Raw genomic sequence first — 18,049 nt, 5'->3', positions numbered from 1 at the left:
GGAGGTGTCCCTGCCCAGGGCGGGGGTGGGACTGGGTGGGCTTTGAGGTCCCTTCCAACCCAAACCGTTCCAGGATTCTGTGATCCTCTGACAGTGCCCCTCCACAGGGACCTGTGGAGGTGATGGAGACCATTGGGAGCCTGGGGCCTCCCTCACAGCCCCACAGCCAGCCAAGAGACCGTCCCCTCAGCTGCTCAGTGGAGAGCATCACAAAAGCAGGACAGAGATCAGAGCTTCAGGCTGCTTTATTGGCTGTTTCTGGTGGCTCCCTCCGGCACTGGTGGCTCCCTGGGGTCAGCGAGAGGCTGAGGCGCGTGGGGTCCTTCAGTGGGGTGCGGGAGAGGAGCAGGGTGGGGAAGGGAACGCTGGCCCTGCTCTGCCTGCCCCGGATCCATCCAGGGTGTCCCCGAAGCCACCAGGCTCCAGGTGCTGAATTCCCCTGAGTCCGTGATGTCCTTTGCAGCCACCTGGACGTGGTGGCGGGTGCCAGGCTGCACTCCCATCAGGGTGCACGACGTCTGCTCGAAGGGCCCGACCTGCAGCAGAGCTGGGTCAGGGGCACCCGCGGGCCAGGACGCATCCCTCACCGTGCCTCAGTTTCCCCAGCACGGAAAGGAGAGGCCGGGGTAGGGGGGATACAGCGGGTGGGTGGTACCGTTTTGGTGATGGAGCTTTCCTCCCAGGAATAGCGGATGTGATACTTCAGTGGAAAATACTTTGGGAAGGGCCAGGACGCCGGTGGGCGCCACTCCAGCAGCAGCTTCGTGGTCTCCCCAGGGATGGGCAAGACCCGCAGGTCCTCAGGGGGATCCGGCTTTACTAAGGAAGCAAGGAGACAGTGATGGGGTGAGGAGACCAACACGGGGCTGGTGAGGACCACAATCATAGAATCATAGAATCACTAGCTTGGAAAAGACCCACCGGATCATCGAGTCCAACCATTCCCATCAATCACTAAACCATGTCCCTCAGCACCTCATCCACCATCCCTTAAACCCCTCCAGGGAAGGTGACTCAACCCCCTCCCTGGGCAGCCTCTGCCAGTGCCTAATGACACTTTCTGTGAAAAAAATTTTCCTGATGTCCAGCCTGAACCTCCCCTGGCGGAGCTTGAGGCCATTCCCTCTCATCCTGTCCCCTGTCATTTGGGAGAAGAGGCCAGCTCCCTCCTCTCCACAACCTCCTCTCAGGGAGTTGGAGAGAGCAATGAGGTCTCCCCTCAGCCTCCTCTTCTCCAGGCTAAACACCCCCAGCTCTCTCAGCCGCTCCTCTTGTTCTCCAGCCCCTTCACCAGCTTCGTTGCTCTTCTCTGGACTCACTCCAGAGCCTCAACATCCTTCTTGTGGGGAGGGGCCCAGAACTGAACACAGGATTCGAGGTGCGGTCTCCCCAGTGCCGAGTCCAGAGGGAGAACAATGACGTCTCCACTAGCCCTGTTGAAAATGTAGGCTGAGACCCAGCAAATCATCGCACTGATGTTTCCGCATCCCAAGCATGGGAGCAAACCGGAAGGGAAAGGACTGGATTAGAGCCAAGCACACAGCTCGGGAAGGGGGGGATCAAGCACCTCGGCTATGAGGACAGGCGGAGAGAGCTGGGGTGGTTCAGCCTGGAAAGGAGAAGGCTCCAGGGAGATCTCAGAGCAGCTTCCAGGACTGAAAGGGGCTCCAGGAAACCTGGTGAGGAACTTTTTACAAGGACATGGAGTGATAGGATGAAGGGGAACCGCTTTAAATTGGAAGGGGGAAGATTTAGGTTAGACATCAGGAAGAAATGCTTTACCATGAGGATGGGGAGGCCCTGGCCCAGGTTGCCCAGAGCAGTGGTGGCTGCCCCATCCCTGGAGGGGTTCAAGGCCAGGTTGGATGGAGCTTGGAGCAACCAGATCCAGTGGGAGGTGTCCCTGCCCATGGCAGGGGAGGAACTCGATGGGCTTTGAGGTCCCCTCCAACCCATCCCATTCCATAATTCTCCATGCGAGAGGCCCAAGCCCAACCCACCCCCACTCACTGATGTTCTCCAGAAGGAAGAGCTGGTGTCCGGAGGCAGCACCCAGGGGGTTCACGGCCGTCACGTTCACCACGTAGGGCGTGAGGGAGAACATCTGCACGTTCCCAAAGGAGCAGCTCCGCGGCCCCGTGTGGACGCACTCTCCGGACTCTGTGCCCCACTCCGCGCTGTGCCTGGGGGGGCAAGGGGGCACCAGGGCAGGATTCTACCCTCCCTGAGCCCCCGACAGTGGCACAAGGGGGTGTAAGAGTTGGTCAAAGAATCCATTTCTGCCTCAACATTTTTCTCAGAACTTGACTGTATAAATCAGAGGTGCAGGCCTTACGAAAACAGCCAAAGCTGGTACGGAACGAATGCTTTGTGCCCGTACCTACCTCTTTATCTCAAAAATATTCCATACCTGTTTCCAGGCAAGGAGGAATAGACAGAAAAATTAATGATGGGACTTAACCCAGACCTGTACCCCAACAGAGCACGTGCCAAAGACCATCACAAGTGGATTGTGACAGGGAGGGACCCCACTGACCTGTAGGTGACCACGAAGCTGGTGTCCAGCAGCGGCTCGGGGACCAGGTCCCAGGAGCAGTTGACCACCTGCGGGTAGCTGACGGCCCAGCACTCGACAGCGGGTGACGCGGGAGCATCTGGGACCAAGGACGATGTCACCCCGGTGCCACCTGCCCCCAAGGGAATCTCTGGGGAGCGTGGGGGACGGGGGCCACTCACAGCCCAGCTGCAGGCAGATGGTGGCCAAGGTGTCCCCGGTGCTGGGGTGGTGGCAGCTGTAGTGGCCCTGGTGGGCCAGGCTGGTGTTGGGGATGGCCAGCCCAGGCGCAGGGTATGTTCCCAGGATGGTGTCCCCCCGGCGCCACTCCAGGGTCCCCCCCGCCGCAGCCGGGCACCGCAGCAGCACCTCGGTGCCCAGGGCGCCGTGCTGGGGGGCGCAGACACCTGGGGGGATGAGGCAGCGGGCAGTGGTGGCACCTCCACCGCTCCCTGTCCCCCCATCCTGCTGCCATCCCCACTGGGGGGCTGGGATGGAGGCTGGGGGGAACTGGGGGGACTGGGGACAGAGGTATGGGGACATGGTGGGCTGGGGAGGGACTGGGGGGACTGGAATGGGGACTGGGGGGAGTGGGGAAATGAGGAGGCTGGGGACAGAGGCATGGGCACATGGGGGACTTGGGGAGGGACTAGGGGGACAGTAGCACTGGGGAAAGAGATATGGGATCATGGGGACTGGGGAGGGACTGGGGGGACTGGATGGGGAGTGGTGGGAGTGGGGAAATGAGGAGGCTGGGGACAGAGGTATGGGGACATGGGGGACTGGGGAGGGACTGGGGGAGCTGGGGGGAGCAGGGAGGACAGAATTATGGGGACATAAAGGACATGGGGAGGGGCTGGGATAGAGGCTGGGGGCACGGGAGCACTGGGCTCAGAGGTATGGGAACATGGGAGGCTGGGCAGACACCCCATCCCATCCCACCCCATCTCTTCTGTTCTCCCCACCATAGGGAACGGGAGTGGTGGTGGTGATGCTGGGTCAGGAAGGGTCTTAACCTCCCTGGATCCCCAAATCCGCTCTCAGCACCCCAGTGCCCCTTCCTCCCCAATGTCCCCCAGCCCCAGGCCTCTGTCCCTGGTCTCCTCTTGTCCATAGACCCCTGGTGTCCCCATTCCTCCATCACCAGTCACCCTGTGCCTCTGTCCTCAGGCCCCCCATGTCCCCAGTCCCTCCCATGTCTCTGTATCTCTACCCCTAGATGCCCTCTAGTTCTGCCCTCGGTCACCTCGCTGTCCCTGAGCCCCTCGGTGCCCCTCTACCTCCGTCCCAGCCCCCTCCAGTCCCTCCCCAGTCCCCCACATCCCCACAACTCTGTCCCCAGCCTCCTGTCCCCCCATTCCCCAATCTCCATCCCAGTCCCCCCCAGTTGCTCCATCCCAGGCTGATATGCCCCCATCCTTTTGTCCTCGTTGTCCCAGTCCCCCACACCTCCTCCCCCGGCGCTTCTCGATGAGCTGTTGTAGGGGATGGCGCAGGCAGGTGCCACAAAAGCCACCACCCAAAGCCACTTCATGTCAGGGAGCCTCGGCGGAGCTGCCCGGGTCCAGGGACCTGGGGGTGGGGGCAGGCAGGACAGTCAGAGCCCAGGGCAGGGGACAGCAGGGACATCATGGCCACGGGTCCCCAGGGACATCAGCCTAAAGCTGGGGCTTCAAACCCTTCTCTGGCCACTCCACAGTGCTGTGCCTCAGTTTCCCCTCTGGCCTTGTTGCACCCACTGGGAGGACATGGGCTGGTTTCTTGCCATGGTGGCCAGATCCTGCTGCCAGGGAGGAGGGGGTGGAGGCGGGAGTGAATGCACCCTGTGTCATCAAGGTTTTCCACCCCTGTGGTCCTGAGCCTGAAATCGGGGCTTTTGGTCACTCTGGTCCTCGAGCAGGGAAGGGACCAGTGCTCTCGGATGCCCCCCACCTCCCAGGACTTGTGGGGAGGGACTGTCCCCCCTTAAAACCCAGCCTAGGACTGAGCTGAGCTCCCCTCTGTGACCAAGAAATTTTGATAGGAATGGTTGGACTCGATGATCCGGTGGGTCTTTTCCAACCTGGTGATTCTACGGTTCTATGATTCAAGCCCAGCACCGCAGGGACACATCCTGCTGTGCTGTCACCCAGCCTGGCTGTGAGCTGGCTCAGCCCTTGGCAAGGGGGACACGAGGACTCCTGATGGGGCCACCCCAGCTCCCCTGTGCCCCCAGCCCCATGGGGACCCCCGTCATGCTCACCAGGCATCTGGGACCAGAAGCTCCGTCGCCGCCAGTGCGGGAAGCTACAACCCCGGCCGGCCTCAGCCCACTTCCTCGCTCAGGAAACGTCGTCCCCAGTGGGGACCTGCCAGCCAGGCTGGCTCCACAGGGATTCCTGCACACAGAGCCCGGCCCGGGCCACAGGAAAGCGGCTTCGGCTCTGGCCAAGAGGGTTTCAACCATTCCCACACCACCACCTCGCTTCACGGTCACCCACTTGTGTCTGGGGATATCAGGGCTGGGCGAGATAATGGCACCGTTCCCAAACCACCAGATAGAATCATAGAATAGTTCAGGTTGGAGGGGACCTTAAAGATCATCTAATTCCAACCCCCTTGCCATGGGCAGGGACACCTCCCACTAGATCAGGGGCCTCAGAGCCCCATCCAACCTGGCCTTGAACACCTCCAGGGATGGGGCAGCCATCACTGCTCTGAACACTTCATGGTCACCTGCTCCCATGTGGGGACACCGGGGCTGGAGGAGATGATGGCACCAACCCCCTCCATGCCCAGCTCTGCCAGCCTCCTCCCCAGCCCCCCGTCCCGTGTCTCCCTGTGTCCCCCAGCCGAGTCATCCCATTGGTGTGACTATAAATACTTTATTGCTGCTGTGCTGGGGTGTGTGGGGCACGGGAGGGTCAGCATCTGCCCCATGGGTGTGGGACTGTGTGTGACAGTGACCGGAGAAGCAAAAAGGGGACACGGGGGGTGCTGGCGTGGGGCTGTGCCCCCTAGCCATGTCACTGGATGTGTCCCCGAGCCCTGTGGCAGGGGCTCATCTGCCCTGCTCCTGCAGCCGCTGCATCTGCAGGATCTGGCACAGGAGTCTTTGCACGTCCTCATCCATGTGGCCCTGGGTTCAAGAGGACATCGTCGGGGACATCGTTGGGGACATCAGAGCTCATTGCACAGCCCAGGGTTGGCAGTGTCTGGTTCCAGACCTTTGCAGCCACCCATCCCGGCGTGCGGCTGGTTGCTGCCCTGGTTCCCCCATCCCCGTGTCCCCAGTTCCCCCACAGCCACGTCCCCACCTCACCTGCACTGCGTAGAGCAGGTGGCTCCGGTACAGCCTCACCACCTTGCTGTGCCGCTTTTCTGTCTCCTGTAAGAAAGCGAGCAGGTTTGAACATGGGAACTGTGGAAGCCTGGAAGCCACCAGGCCATGGCCACAAGACCCTGGTACCCACCACCAGCTTATCCTCCAGCGCGTGGATCCTGGCCTGGAGTGCAGCGGCATCGGGAGGCGGCTGTTGTGATTCCCGGGAGTCGGGGAGAGCGTTGAGGGCTTCCTTCAGCCTGAAGACCTCTTTGGAGAGCTCCGTGATCTGCACAGAGGCCACAGAGGCCCAGGGACACTGCAGCCCCAGCTCCACATGTGGCCGTGCCCATCACCACCCCAGGTGAACCCTGGCAGAGCCAGGACTTTCCCACCCGCTCCCCGCTGCCCCCATTTCAGCCTCGGCTTGGGGAGGAAAAAGGGGGAACAGCCAGGAGAGCAGCAAGGCCACACGCAGGGGAGCGCGTGTGTCCACGTTTGCACTTACGTGTGCAAGCACACATCCATGTGCAGGCGCACGCGTGTGTGCATGCGCTGTGTGCACGTCTCTCATGCAACCCAGGCAGCTCAGCTCACCCGAGCAGCCCTCAGGCCCCTCCCAGGAGCCCCTTCCCTCCTCCCTGTCCCCTACCTTCTTGTCCCTGTCCCTGACCACCTTGGCCGTGTCCTCGGCGTGGCTGTGGAGTTCCCGCAGCCGCCGCGCTTCATCCTGCGCCTCCGCCAGCTGCTTCTGCGTGGCAGCCAGCCGTTCCTCCGCCGCCTGCCGCTCGCTCTTCATGAAGAGCGCCTGCCTCTGCACCCGGAACACCTCCTCGCACGTCTTCTCATGCCGCCGCGACAGCTCGTCCAGCTGCTGCGCCAGCGCAGCCACTTCGGCTCTCAGCCCCCCCTGCACCGCCTCGTGCTCTGCGCGCGGCACCGCCTTGGCCAGCTCGGCCTGCAGCCTCGCAGCCTCGCGGCCCTTGGCCTCCGCCGACACCTCCAGCTGCGCCGCCCGCTCCCGCAGCGCCTGTGCCTGCTCCTCCAGCGTTGCCTTGGCCCGGGCCCGCTCCTGCGCCTCCGCCTGCGCCTGCCGCAGCCGCGCCAGAGCCTCCTCGTGCTCTCGACGCCCCACCGGCCGCGCCGCCAGCTGCTCCTGCAGGCTGCCCAGCTCAGCCTCCCTGCGCCCCAGCACCTCCCGCAGCTGCACCAGCTGCGCCGTCGCCTCCTCCTGCTGCCGCACCAGCTCTGCCACGCGACGCTCCAGCATCCCAGGCTCTGGCTCGGGGCCACCGGCTACTCGCCAGTCCTGCGCCTTGGCCTCCAGCTCCCGTCGCAAGGTCTCCACCTCCGCCTCCGCTCGGCTGCAGCGCTCCAGCAAGGCTTCCTTCTCCCTCGACGCCTCTTCCAAGGAGACCCCCAGGGCTGTCGTCGCCTCCATGGTCTCCAAACGTGCCTGTAGCTCCTTCACCCGCAGCTCCCGTTCCTCCAGCGCTGCTTGTGCCTGCCGCAGGGCTGCCCGAGCCTCCGCCAGCTCCGTGCCAGCCTCCTGCTCCGCCACGGAGGAGGAAGAGGAGGTCTGTGCCTGCGGCACCCGCAGCTCACCCAGGGCTGCCTTGCACTCGCCCCAAGTCCAGGCTGGCTCCAGCGCCGCGCTCCCCTCCTTGCTTTGCTCCGAGGCACCAGTTTTCCCACCGGCCTCCTCCTTCACATCCGTACCCCGCAGCGGCTCCAAGCGCTGCGCCCGCAGCTGCTCCAGCTCACGTTGGAGAGCTTTGTAGAGGCTGGCAGGCACAAAGTCCCCTTGGGGGGACAGGTCGCTCTCGTCCCGCTCAAAGTTCTCCAGCACCTGCCGAGGAGACAGCGAGGCCATCAGGGACCTGGGGATGGAGGCAGGGACAGACGGACAGACGGACACTTGCCTGTATTTTCTCCCTCAGCTCCTTGTTCTGCACGGTGACGGACTGCACCTGCCCTTGCAGCGTGGCCAGCAGCTCCTCGGCCGAGGGGCTCAGCGTCTTTTTGGAGAGCAGCAGCTCTGCCCCTGTGAGATGGGGGTGCTCTGGTGCCATTCCTGCTCCCTGCCATGGGATGTCACCTCCCCAAGGGCTGCCCAGCCCCATGGGAACATTGGGTGGCAGGCAGGGTCCTACCTGGGAACTCAAGTGGGTCTCCCTCCTCGTCCTGCAGTGTCTCGATGTCATAGCTTGTGTTCTCCTTCTCGTTCTGGGGGTGCAGAGTTGCAGATGTCACCACCACCACACCCCAGCCCCTCGCGCTGCCAGCTGCAACCTTCACCTACCTCCAGGGAGGACAAGCGGCTCCGCAGAGCCTCCACCTCCTTGCCCAGCTGCTCCTTCTCACCATCCCTCGCCGCCAGCTGCTTCTCCAATTCCTGGATCTGTGGAGCAGGACACAGGCATGCAGTCCCTTTTGCTCCCACCAGAGTCCCAGTGGCATCTTGAGCACCAGGAACCCTCAGAGAAACGAGGCCACCCATGACCTCTTCGCTGGCCTCACCTGCTTTTCCATGGAGCGCACGGAGCCTTCCTCCAGCTCTGCCCGCTAGCGAGACACAGAGAGAGAACAAGGAGGGATAAAGGATGTCTGCATCCCTCACATCCCTTAGAGACATGGTGATGCCTCCCCTCGTGACTCTGCTGCTCCCTGGTACCTCCTGTCTCTGCTTCTCCTGCTGTTCAAACCCCCGGATCTTCTGCAAGAACTGGGCCCTCTCCTGCCGCAGCCGTACAATCTCCTCATAGGCGTCCCGGTCCTCCTGCAGATGAGAGGCCACCAAGCCTCAGCGCTGCCTGTCACCCCTCCTGCCCACCCCTAGAAGGCTGAGCCCAGCCAGACTCCGTGCTGGCTCCCTGGGCACCGTGTGGAAAGATGGTGAGGACAGGCTGGAAGAGTTGGGTTTGTTCAGCCTGGAGAAGAGAAGGTTCCAGGAAGACCTTAGAGCAGCTTCCAGGGCTGAAAGGGACTCCAGGAAAGCTGGGGAGGGGCTTTTTCCAAGGGCCTAGAGTGATAGGATGAGGGAGAACGGCTTTAAATTGCAGAAGGCTGATTTAGATGAGACTTAAGGAGTAATTTCTTCATGATGAGGGTGGGGAGGCCCTGGCCCAGGTTGCCCAGGGAACTCGTGGCTGCCCCATCCCTGGAGGGGTTCAAGGCCAGGTTGGATAGGGCTTGGAGCAACCTGATGCAGTGGGCGGTGTCCCTGCCCGTGGCAGGGGCTGGAACTGGATGGACTTTAAGGTCCCTTCTAACCCAAGCCATTCCATGGTTCTATGCTTCTGTAGAAGGAAAGGCTACAGCAGGGCATGGACCCCCCAGTGCCAGCACAGCTCCCTGGGGATGGATAGAAATGGGCTGATGGCCCCTGCCCTGCAGAGAGCAGGGACTCAGTGCTGCACACACCTCAGGACTGGGGAAGAAGGCTCGGCTGCAGCTCAGAGCGGCCCCTGAGGAGCCAGCAGAGCTGAAGAAGATTGCTCGAGCAGGCAATGGTTGGCCTCGTCAGTGCCTGCCAAGCCAGAGGTGGCCATGGAGCTACAGGGGACCCCTCTCACCTGGCTGGGGGTGCCCAGGGGAGGCAGAGGGGCTTTCCTCTTCCTTGGGGTGCTGTTCTTCTCCCTGACGGACGACTGGCTCGGTGAAGATGTCTGTGGAGACACCAGGACAGAGAGGACATCAAAACCCTCCCTCCGTCTTGACCCATCACCACCTTGGAGAGCCTCAGGGCTCCTGGGTAGGAGGGAAGAGAAGCAACCAAGTTGGCTCTTACCTGGGACGTCTGTTCAGTTGACTCCTCTTCTGTGGGACAGAGTTGGAAGACAAAGAAATTGAGGAGGGGGGTTAGGAGGTGGTAGGGATGGGCAGAGCAGGCAGAACCCACGGGGGTACAGAGGCACCTCTGAGTGTGCTCACACAGGGGTGGGCACTTGGGTATATGCACACGAGGCACAGAGGGACACGTGTGCATGGAAGGGGTCCCACTGCAGACAGACAGACACGGGGACATGCACGGATCATAGAATCATGGAATGGTTTCAGTTGGAAAGGACCTTAAAGCCCATCCAGTTTCAACCCTGCCATGGGCAGGCAACCCTCCCACTGCATCAAGGGCTCCAAGCCCCATCCAACCTGGTCTTGAACACCTCCAGGGATGGGGTATAAATGTGTGACCATAGGGATGTGCACACATGCAGACATGGGGAGACATGTGCACACGGGCAGGCGCATGCAGACAGATGTAAAAACACTGCTACACATGTGTGAACACAGGTGTGCAAGCACATGCAAGCCACCAAGAGAGGCAACCAAGGCTCCCACCACCTCCCAGCACTTGGTTGGTGACAGCATGGGTGAAGGCACATCCAATTCATGAGGAAATGGGATGTGTGACCCCCAAGCCTTGCTTGGCCTCTTCCAGAGGTCACATCCTTGCCCCAAAGTGAGCTGCAGAGTGAAAACACCCCCATGGGTCCGTGCCCTCTGGACAAGGAGCACCAGGCTGGCCCGGCTGCCTTACCACTGGCCCAGGAGCGGCGCCGAGCAGCCTCTTGCAAGAAATGCTGGATGAGAGCGTTGCCTGTGGCCAGGCTGTAGTGTGCGGCATCATGACCTGTGGAGTCCACCAAGGCCACGCGGGCACCGGCATTGATGAGCACCTCCACCGTCTCCACACTGCCGTTCTCGCAGGCCAGCATCAAGGCTGTCCTGAGCAGAGCGGGGAGAGGAGATGATGGAGACCATTCCCTCCATCTCCCCACCTGCCCCCAGTGCAGCCTTACCTCCCCTGCAGGTCCCGGCTGTTGACTGCTGCGCCGCGCTGCAGCAGGTACCGGCAGAGCTCAGAGTGGCTCATCTTGGCAGCAAGGATCAGCGGTGTGAAGCCATCCTGGGCAGAGTTGGGTTGGGTGAGGCTGCACGGATGAAGCTCAGATCCCCCCGTGGAGCACCCCACTCCCATTATCTCCCAAATTTCCGCATCCCACTTAGAATCATAGAATCATTGAATGGTTTGGGTCAGAAGGGACCGTAAAACCCAATCAGTTCCAACCCCTGCCATGGGCAGGGGCACCACCCGCTGAATAAGGTTGCTCCAAGCCCCATCCAACCTGGCCTTGAACACCTCCAGGGATGGGGCAGCCACCACTGCTCTGGGAAACCTGGGCCAGGGCCTCCCCACCCTCATCGTGAAGAATTTCTTCCTTATGACCAATATAAATCTTCCCCTTTCCAGTTTAAAATCATTCCCCCATGTCCCATCACTCCATGCCCTTGGAAAAAGTCCCTCCCTAGCTTTCCTGGAGCCCCTTTCAGGACTGGAAGCTGCTTTAAAGTCTCCCTGGAGCCTTTTCCTCCTCTCCAGGCTGAACAACCCCAACTCTCTCAGCCTGGCCTCATAGCAGAAGTGCTCCAGCCCTCGGATCATCTCTGTGTCCTCCTCTGGGCCCGTTCCAACAGATCCATGTCCTTGTTACGCTGGGGATTCCAGAACTGAAGACAATACTCCAGGTAACACTCCAACACTTCATGGTGGTGTATTTTAACCCCAGGAACCCCAGGTACTGCTGGTTGCCGTGTGCCACCCCAGGAGCTGCTGCATTTCAGAGGCAGCCCCAGTCTGGTCCCTGCTGCTCTGCAGAGCGTGGCAGGGAGAAGAGCAAAAGGATCTCACCTTGTCCTTGATGTTCAACGGAGCCTTGAAATCACAGAGGATCTCCGAGCACGAGATGCAGCCGCTGACCGCTGGGGAGAAGGACAGGCTGAGCATTCTGCCTCACGCGGGGACACGAGCAGGACAGGGCTGGCAATGTCCCCGCTCACCTGCGTGGTGCAGCGCTGTTTGGCCGCTGCCATCAGCCACATCCACAGGGCAGGAGGCCTGGGGGAGAGAGCCTGGGTTACAGGAGGACAGACAGACAGAGAGCTCCCATGGTGCTGGGAACCATCACTCCTACCAGCACCACTGGTGAGAGAACAGAGTTCAAGGACAGAGATGAGACCTTGCTGGCACAGCAGCCTCCCTCCCTCACAGCCCCGCGCTCCCAGTACCTGCAGCAGCTTGCTGACGCACTGCGGGTGGCCGTGCTTGGATGCCAGGTGCAGGGCAGTGTAACCTGGGAAAAGGGACACACAGATGGACCAGAGGACAGACAGTGAGTCTGAGGCAGAGGGGACCAGTTGGGGGACAGAAGGATGCATGGGCACACAGAAGGATCTGCTGGACTGGGACTGTATGGATACTGGACATCCCCAGGAGCATCACCTGAGGCCAGGCTGAGCAAGTTGGGGTTGTTCAGCCTAGAGAAGAGAAGGCTGTGCGGAGACCTTAGAGCAGCTTCCAATGCTGAAAGGGGCTCCAGAAAAGCTGGGAAGGGGCTCTTGATCAGGAAGTGCAGGGATAGGATGAGGGGGAACAGTTTTAAGTGGAAAGAAGGGAAATTGAGATAAGCTCTTAGGAAGAAATGTTTTCCTGTGAGGGTGGGGAGACTTCTGGTTGCCCAGAGCAGTGGTGGCTGCCCCATCCCTGGAGGTGTTCAAGGCCAGGTTGGATGGGGCTTGGAGCCCCTGATCCAGAGGGAGGTGTCCCTGCCCATGGCAGGGGTGGAACTGGATGGGCTTTGAGGTCCCTTCCAACCCAAACCACTCCATGATGATTACTCAATGCTTGAGTCCCTGGAGGAAGCTGGGACAATTTCTAGCCCCACAGAAGTGGCTGTCACCTCTGTCCCCTCAGCCTCAACACCTGCTGGCAGAGTGGGAATGACCAGGGAGCACCAGTGACCTCGGCTGGTCGTTAGTCGGGGCTACGTGATGGCCATGCCCTCACCCGAGCTATCCTTGGTCATTGCATCCACGCCGTGGGCCAGCATGGCTTCCAGACAGTCCACGTTCCCACGCATGGCAGCCAGGTGGAACCTGCAGCAAGACCAGGGGCTGCTGGAGTCACATCCCTGACCCCAGCCCTGTGAACCTGCTGTCCCGGGGACGTGGGTCAGCACTTACGCAGATTTGCCCTCTGAGTCCAGTTTGGTGGGGACCAAGCCCTTGCGGACAAGGAGAGATGTCACCTTCCCGGCATCGTTGTAGTCCACAGCTTGCAGGAGTTTCTCATCATTCTTGGTCCAGTCCTGGCTCTGCAATGAAGCCAAGAGGAGGCTGTGATGGTTTTTTCCAGTCCCAGGGATGGGCAGGGGGTTGGGCTGCATTCAGGTGCCCGTCCTCACCCCCATCCCTGCTACCTCCCACCCATCCCTGTCCCTTGGAGTGGCCAAATCTGGGCCAACTCCTTTCCCGGGTGCTGTGGTGCCTGGTCCCCAGGTAGGGAGACAGCGGATGGGATGAGGATCCCCTTCAGCCCCCCCAGTTTGAGCTCAGACATCAAGACTTTGTCGGAGCAGTCCCAGTTTAGCCAGGGATGAACCAGACTGGGATTTGGGAGCGAGGCGATGCTTTCCTGCATGCCCCTCACCCAGGGTTTGCCCCTGCCCCCCAGTAACCTTGATTCCAAACCCAGAAGCACCCACAAAGTGCCTGAGCCCCATCCCTGCCCTGGTATCCCCAGCAGAGCCCCTTCCCAGCCCAGCTTTGATCCTCATTGAGGAAGGGACAAAGTCATAGAATCATAGAATAACCAAGTTGGAAAAGACCCACCGGATCAAGTCCAACCATTCCCATCAATCACTAAACCATGTCCCTCAGCGCCTCATCCACCCGTCCCTTAAACCCCTCCAGGGAAGGTGACTCAACCCCCTCCCTGGGCAGCCTCTGCCAGTGCCCAATGACCCTTGCCATGAAAAATTTTTTCCTAATGTTCAGCCTAAACCTCCCCTGGTGGAGCTTGAGGCCAGGTCAGTCCCAGTGAGCAGAGTCGTCAGCGAGAGCAGATCCTGAAGGATGGCTCCAGCCTCCCTGGGACACGTGGAGCACAATGCTACCCTGCTCCTGTGCAGGACTGGGGGCTGGATGGGGGCTTGCTGGCCAGAAGAAGTGACCTGCAGTAGGACTGGAGCAGCAAGGGACACAGCAAGGGACACCCTGGGTTTGCCCCACAGCCCGTGACACAAGCCGGAGCTCGCTGCGGCCGCAGCAGCAGGAAATGGATGTCACCTTTGGGGAGTTGCTCGTATCCTGCCCCTCATCAGCTTGGTGCCAGGCGTGGCACCTGTGCCACTGTGCCCACTTGGTCCCCTCCCAGCCCTCCAGCCCAGCAGGGCCAGAGGATCCCAACCAAGAATGGTGACTAAACCAGTCTGCCAAGGTTACTGGGCAAACTGGGAGGGTGGTGCCCACTTCCCCTCCTTCCGATGTCATGCAAGGACAAAGCAGGTTGGAGAAGATGCAGCTGAGCCCCGGGATGGGGACGGCAGGGATGGGGATGGAGGAGGTGGGGATGGAGATGAGGATGGAGATGGAGTGGATGGAAAGGATGGGGACAGAGGTGGCGAGGACAGGATGGGGATGGGATGGGAATGGGATGGAGATGGAGGGGATGGGGATGGAGCGGGTGTGGATGGGATGGGGATGGGATAGAAGGGAGATGAAGGGGGTGGGGATGATGGGGATGGGGATGGAGGGGCTGGGGACGAAGGAGGTGCAGGTGTGGTGGGGGTGACACGGCTTCCCCCGAAGGATGGGAGCGAAGGGAACCGGAGATGGAGGACAGGGACGTACCGCGAAGGAAGCAGCAGCACAGAAGCAGATCTGTTTCATGGTGGTGAGGAGGAGGCGACGGGCGGCCATGCATCCCTCGCCCCCCGCCTGGGCGAGGGCAGGCTGGGGCTCCAGGCCGAGGACCCCAGACCCCAGCTCGGTCCAGCATCGCTGCCGGGGCGGGGGCCGGGTCCTGCCGCAGTGGGAGCCAGGATCCGCCTCCCTCCATCCCTCCGTCCCTCCTTCTTTCCCTCCTTCTTTTCCCCCTTCCCTCCCTCCTCAGCATCCAGAGCTCCAGGCATCCCTGCATCCCTGCCACGGAGTGGGTACCAAGGTCCCAGTTTTTAACTGGTCCCAGTTAAAGAGGGATGGGGAGGGTGGGGGGCAGTTTTCCCACCCCAGGCTTGAGGGGAAGCAGCAATGCACCCCCAAACCAAGGGGGTCAGCATCCTCCTGCCAGCCAGACCCTGCTCCCCGAGGAGGGGGACACAGGACCCGCTGCCCTGGGGGGCACAGAGTGGCCTCCTGTCGCAGCTCAGGGGCCAAGTGAGGAGCAGGACCTCCCCCCGACCCTGCATCTCAGGAGTCCAGAAACCTCCCTTCAAGGAGGGAACCCCAAAATTCAAAGGGTTCCTGGAGCAGCAGGAGAGCAGGAGCCTCTCACACACACCCCTCCCTCACAGGAGTATCCAGGGCTTGTGGGGAAACTGAGGCACGGAGCACCCTGACTCCACAGGAGGGGCTTTGACCTGTGTCCGTGTCCCCAGCCATGTGTCCCCAGTGCACGAGTCCCCCCGGTGCTGCCATGGGCTCTGGGGACAGTGCTGGCACCCTCTGCCTGACGTGGAGGCTGGCGAGAGCCTGCGGCACCGTGCCAGGCTGGTGGTGAATAATTGAGGAGCATCAATATGCTGGTTCCACTGGCTGTGGCAGCTGGAAAACTGGCAGCCGTCCCCGAGGAGGGGACAGGGAGGGGACCTGGGACCTGCTTCCCTCTGCCTGGGGCACTGTCTTTTCTCCTTTGCTCTGCCCCGCTCCCAACAACAGCCCTCGGAGCATCAGAGCACCCTTGGGTTCCCACCGGCCAGGGTGGCAGCGATGACCTCCATGGGGCTGCTGTCCTAATGGTGAGCAGCTACCCCATGTCCCAGGGCAGGCCACCATGTCCCTGTGACACTAGGGACATCCTAGGGAACATCCTGGGCCAGGTCCCTGTGTCCCCATGGTCATCCCAAGGCAGGTTTCTGTATCCCTGTGAAACTTGGGTCATCCTGGGGCAGGTCCCCATGTCCCTGTGGACATCCCAGAGCAGGTTCCTGTGTCCCTGTAAAATCTGGGTCATTTCAGGACAGGTTTCCCTGTCCCCATGGACATCCCGGAGCAGGTTTCCATGTCCCCGTGGACATCCCGGAGCAGGTCCCCATGTCCCTATGGACATCCAAGGGCAGGTCCCCATGTCCCCATGGACATCCCGGAGCAGGTCCCCATGTCTCCATGGACATCCCAGGGCAGGTCCCCATGTCCCCATGGACATCCCAGAGCAGGTTTCCATGTCCCTGTGGACATCCCAGAGCAGATTTCCATGTCCCCGTGGACATCCCAGAGCAGGTCCCCATGTCCCCATGGACATCCCGGAGCAGGTTTCCATGACCCCATGGACATCCCAGGGCAGGTCCCCATGTCTCCATCGACACCCTGGAGCAGGTCCCCATGTCCCCATGGACATCCCAGGGCAGGTCCCCATGTCCCCGGGAATGGCACTCACGTCGGACTTCCTGAACTTGGCCTTCAGGCTCTTCATTGCAGCTCCAGCCTCAGCCCTGCTGCACCTGGACGGGGATCGGCCGTGCTTGAAGGTCTTTCCTCCACCAGTATCGACAGCCCCGCTGCTCCCGTGTCCCCGTTGTCCCCTGCCGTCTCCCCACGGGCCGTAGAACTGGAGGTGAGGGAGTTGGGTTACGGCTGCGGCTGCGGTTACAGCTGGCAGCACTGGGCAGCCGGGGGGGCTCCGGGGACCAGACCCGTTTGGGGACAGGGGCTGCTTGTCCACTGAAATGCCTGCGGAGAGGGAATGAGGGGACATGGCACAGCCCGGCCCACACTGGGAGCTGGGGGGCAGCCCACCATGGTCATCTCCGGAGTTTGGGGCTGCAGGCGGTGTGGGACACAGCTGGGGCCTGGCCTGATGACACCACCTGTTTTCCACTGGCACCCTCTGCTATTCCCTGGAGCCCCCTTTCCTTTCCTGTACCCCATTCCCTTCCCCAGAAACCCCTGTCCTTCCCTAGCATCCCCCCTCCCTGCACTCCCTGCCCTTCCTGGCACTCCCTGACCTTCCTGGCACCCTTTGCTATTCCCTGGCATCCAATGCCCTGGCATCCCCTTCCCTGCACCCCCTTTCCTTCCCTGTACCCCATTACCTTCCCCGGCAACCCCTGCCCTTCCCTGCAGCCCCCTTCCCTGCACTCCCTGCCCTTCCACTGGCACCCACTGCCCTGCCCTGGCAATCCCTGCCTTTCCCTGCAACCCGTACCCTTTCCCTGGGACCCCCTTCCCTGTACCCTCTTTCCTGGCAGCCCCTTCCTTCCCTGGAATGCCTTTCCTTCCCTTCACTGGCACCCCCTGCCCTGGCATCCCTTTCCATCCCCTGGCACCTCCTTCCCTTCCCTGCACCCCTTTCCCCAACACCCTATTCCAGCACCCATTAACCTGACCAGTGCTATTTAATCTCTTCATCAATGACATGGACAGTGAGATCAAGGGCACCCTCAGCAAGTCTGCAGACGACACCAAGCTGAGTGGGGCAGTCGCCACTGTGGAAGGATGGGATGGCATCCAGAGGGACCTGGACAGGCTGGAGTAGCGGGACTGTGAGAACCTCATGGGGTTCAACAGGGCCAAGTGCAAGGTCCTGCACCTGGGTTGGGGCAATCCCTGATTTCAGTACACGATGGGGATGATGTGATCGAGAGCTGCCCTGCAGAGAAGGGCTTGGGGTGCTGGGGGTGGGAAGCTTGACATGAGCCAGCAATGTGCACTCGCAGCCCAGAAACCAACCGTGTCCTGGGCTGCATCAAAAGCAGCGTGGCCAGCAGGGTGAGGGAGGGGATTGTCCCCTCTGTTCCTCTCTTGTGAGACCCTATCTGGAGTCCTGTGTCCAGTTCTGGAATCCTCAACATAAGAAGGAGATGGAACTGTTGGAGCGGGTCCAGAGGAGGCTACAAGGATGATCAGAGGGCTGGAGCACCTCCTGTATGAGGCCAGGCTGAAGGAGTTGGGGTTGTTCAGTCTGGAGAAGGCTCCAAGGAGATCTTATAGCGACCTTCCAGTATGTGAAGGTTCTACAGGAGAGCTGGGGAGGGGCTGTTCACAAAGGCTTGGAGTGACAGGACGAGGGGCAATGGGGATAAACTGGAGAGGGGCAGATTAGACTAGACATGAGGAATTTCTTCACAATGAGGGTGGGGAGGCCCTGGCCCAGGTTGCCCAGAGCAGGGGTGGCTGCCCCATCCCTGGAGGTGTTCAAG

General features: G+C 61.2%; 2 protein-coding genes across 2 annotated transcripts; both read right to left on the bottom strand.

Annotated features, from left to right (window-relative positions):
* Positions 1–227: 227 nt before the first annotated feature.
* Positions 228–4,917, bottom strand: EBI3 (Epstein-Barr virus induced 3). Its single transcript, XM_069878162.1, has 7 exons — positions 4,797–4,917; positions 4,004–4,126; positions 2,737–2,961; positions 2,537–2,654; positions 2,011–2,183; positions 656–819; positions 228–536 (listed from the first exon to the last, which is right to left on the bottom strand). Exons 1-7 carry the CDS (start codon positions 4,801–4,803, stop codon positions 246–248), a joined length of 1,101 nt encoding a protein of 366 aa, XP_069734263.1. The 5' UTR covers positions 4,804–4,917; the 3' UTR covers positions 228–245.
* Positions 4,918–5,408: 491 nt separating this feature from the next.
* On the bottom strand, positions 5,409–16,338 carry ANKRD24 (ankyrin repeat domain 24). The gene is made up of 19 exons (XM_069878233.1): positions 16,288–16,338; positions 12,876–13,006; positions 12,700–12,788; positions 11,922–11,986; positions 11,694–11,751; positions 11,545–11,615; positions 10,655–10,761; positions 10,393–10,580; positions 9,646–9,674; positions 9,431–9,523; positions 8,530–8,634; positions 8,376–8,420; positions 8,158–8,256; positions 8,009–8,081; positions 7,778–7,899; positions 6,508–7,704; positions 6,007–6,144; positions 5,856–5,921; positions 5,409–5,672 (listed from the first exon to the last, which is right to left on the bottom strand). The coding sequence occupies exons 1-19, from the start codon at positions 16,321–16,323 to the stop codon at positions 5,595–5,597; spliced, it is 2,790 nt and encodes a 929-aa protein (XP_069734334.1). The 5' UTR covers positions 16,324–16,338; the 3' UTR covers positions 5,409–5,594.
* Between the last annotated feature and the right edge of the window lie 1,711 nt (positions 16,339–18,049).

This window comes from Phaenicophaeus curvirostris, chromosome 28, assembly GCF_032191515.1.
Source record: "Phaenicophaeus curvirostris isolate KB17595 chromosome 28, BPBGC_Pcur_1.0, whole genome shotgun sequence".
Lineage (NCBI taxonomy): Eukaryota > Metazoa > Chordata > Aves > Cuculiformes > Cuculidae > Phaenicophaeus > Phaenicophaeus curvirostris.
The sequence above is the reverse complement of the archived record's forward strand: the minus strand, read 5'-3'. Positions and strand labels throughout refer to the sequence as shown.